Source organism: Augochlora pura, unplaced genomic scaffold (genome assembly GCF_028453695.1).
Source record: "Augochlora pura isolate Apur16 unplaced genomic scaffold, APUR_v2.2.1 APUR_unplaced_2581, whole genome shotgun sequence".
Lineage (NCBI taxonomy): Eukaryota > Metazoa > Arthropoda > Insecta > Hymenoptera > Halictidae > Augochlora > Augochlora pura.
Window position 1 is genome coordinate 847 of NW_027582747.1, and position 2,102 is coordinate 2,948.

Genomic DNA, 2,102 nt, shown 5'->3' on the forward strand with positions numbered 1-2,102 from the left:
ATTGCGGCGGCGATTATCTTCTCACAGCAGGAGGTCGAGAGAGTGGCCTCTGTGTCGAAGAACCTCAAGGGCAAATTTGTGAGGGCCCTCCGAGTAGCAGCCCTCAACACGAGGGCGGCCGTGTCGGAACTATCGGCACGGTCGTCCTCGGAGACGACGAGGGCGCTAGAGGAGGAGAACGCCCTTTTGAAGGGGGAATTGGCGGAACTGAGGGCAGAGGTTGCCCGGCTCCGCCAAGTGGTGGAGGGGCCGGCGGAGATAGTGCCGTCCCCCCATCCTGTGACGAGGTCTCCGCCGCCGCCTGCTGCAGCACCAAGTAGCGAGCTACTGCTGCAGCAATTTAGCTCCATGATGGACGAAAAAATAGCTTCCCTGCGAAGGGAGCTGGCGCCGCAGGCGGCGGAGAAGGAGTGGCCTAAGACCCCCCCCCCCCCCCCGGCACCGGCGGCTAAAGCCCCTCTCCCGAAGAGGAAGGCGAAGAAGCCGGGGGAGACATCGGCGGCCAGCACTAAAGCGGTGGCGGTGCCACCAGCTGGCCCACCACCACAGCCCGCGGAAAAGCCGCGACAGCCCGAGGAATGGGCCAAGGTGGTGGGCCGAAAGGCCAAGAGGGAGGCAGCCAAGGCGACCCCAGCGCCGGCGCCCAAGCCGGCAAAAAGCACGGCAGCCGGGAAGGGGAACGCCGGGGCGCCCAAGAAGGCGGCCCTGCCTCCCCGTCCGCCGCGCACCGCGGCCGTAACAATTACCGTCCCGGCGGACGGGAAGCTTACATATGCGGAGGTGATGAGCCAAGCCAGGTCCAAAGTGCACCTGGCGGAGCTTGGCATCGCCTCCCTTAAGCCAAGGAGGGCCGTCACCGGGGGCCTCGTTTTTGAGGTCCCCGACGCAGACGGAGCCGCCAAGGCAGATGCCCTCGCCACCAAGGTGGCAGAAGCGCTGGCGGGAACGGGGGTGAAAGTGGCTCGGCCGGTAAAAAGGGTCTAATCGACTCCGTCACCCCCGAGGAGGTGGCCTCAGCCGTCTCCAGGGAGGGAGGGTGCGCCGAGGGGGACGTTCAGACTGGCTCCATCCGGTCGGCCCCCTCCGGCCTAGGCACCCTCTGGGTCCGCTGCCCCCTGGCGGCCGCGAGAAAAATCGCGGTCGCCGGCGCGATCACAGTGGGGTGGACCCGGACGACGGTTGAGGCCCTGAGCGCCCGGCCACTGCAGTGTTACCGCTGCCTCGAGATGGGGCACACACGTCAGCGGTGCACTGCAGCCGAGGATAGGTCAGGTCGCTGCTACGGATGCGGCGACCTCGGCCATAAGGCCAGCGAGTGCCCGGCCGTACCGAAATGCCCGCTCTGTTCGGATGCGGGCAGGCCGGCCGGACACCGCCTCGGCAGCCGGGCGTGCCCCGCCAGCGCGCGGCGCGATCTCACCGCCCAGAAAGGGGCGGGCGAAAAGAAAAAGCGCAAGACAAAAGCGGGGGCCAAGGCAGCGGCCCCCGCTGTGGCTAAAGAGGGGGCAGGAGGACCCGCCCCCAGCCAAGAGAAAGTAGGGCCCGCCGAGGCCCCTAAGGCCGTCGCACCAGCTTCGGCCAAGGAGGCGAAGACGGCCGTGTAATGGGGCCCAAGGGCCCAATTATACAGGCCAACCTGAACCGCTCGGCCAGGGCACAGGATCTTCTGATGCAGAACATGGCCGAGCGGGGTGCCGGGTTGGCTGTCGTGTCGGAGCCACACAGGGTCCCCGAACATCCGCATTGGATGGGGGACTCTGTGGGCTCCGTCGCGGTGCTATGGGTGGGCCGGCAAGGATCCCCGCCATGTTCCGCCATCGAGCGGGGGCGGGGATACCTTGCCATTGAATGGGGTGATATCGCGGTGGTGGCCATATATGCACCTCCCAGCTGGCCCCTCAAGCAGTTCGAGCAGTGCCTGGACAGGGTAGGGAGATGTATCTCCCGCTGCCAGCCCCGTCCGGTACTCGTCCTGGGGGATTTTAACTCCAAAGCTACTGCCTGGGGGTTCCCCAGGACGGACTCGAGGGGTCTGGAGGTGCTTGATTGGGCGGCGGGACTCGGGCTCGTACTGCTTAATACGGGCTCGGTCCATACGTGCG

General features: G+C 66.7%; 1 protein-coding gene across 1 annotated transcript; it reads left to right on the forward strand.

Moving 5' to 3' along the window:
* Positions 1-1,603: 1,603 nt before the first annotated feature.
* Positions 1,604-1,927, forward strand: LOC144477648 (uncharacterized; the record flags this gene model as incomplete). The annotated part of the gene is made up of 1 exon (XM_078195381.1): positions 1,604-1,927. A coding segment is annotated over exon 1 (324 nt), but the record flags the coding sequence as incomplete, so codon positions are not given.
* Positions 1,928-2,102: the final 175 nt, after the last annotated feature.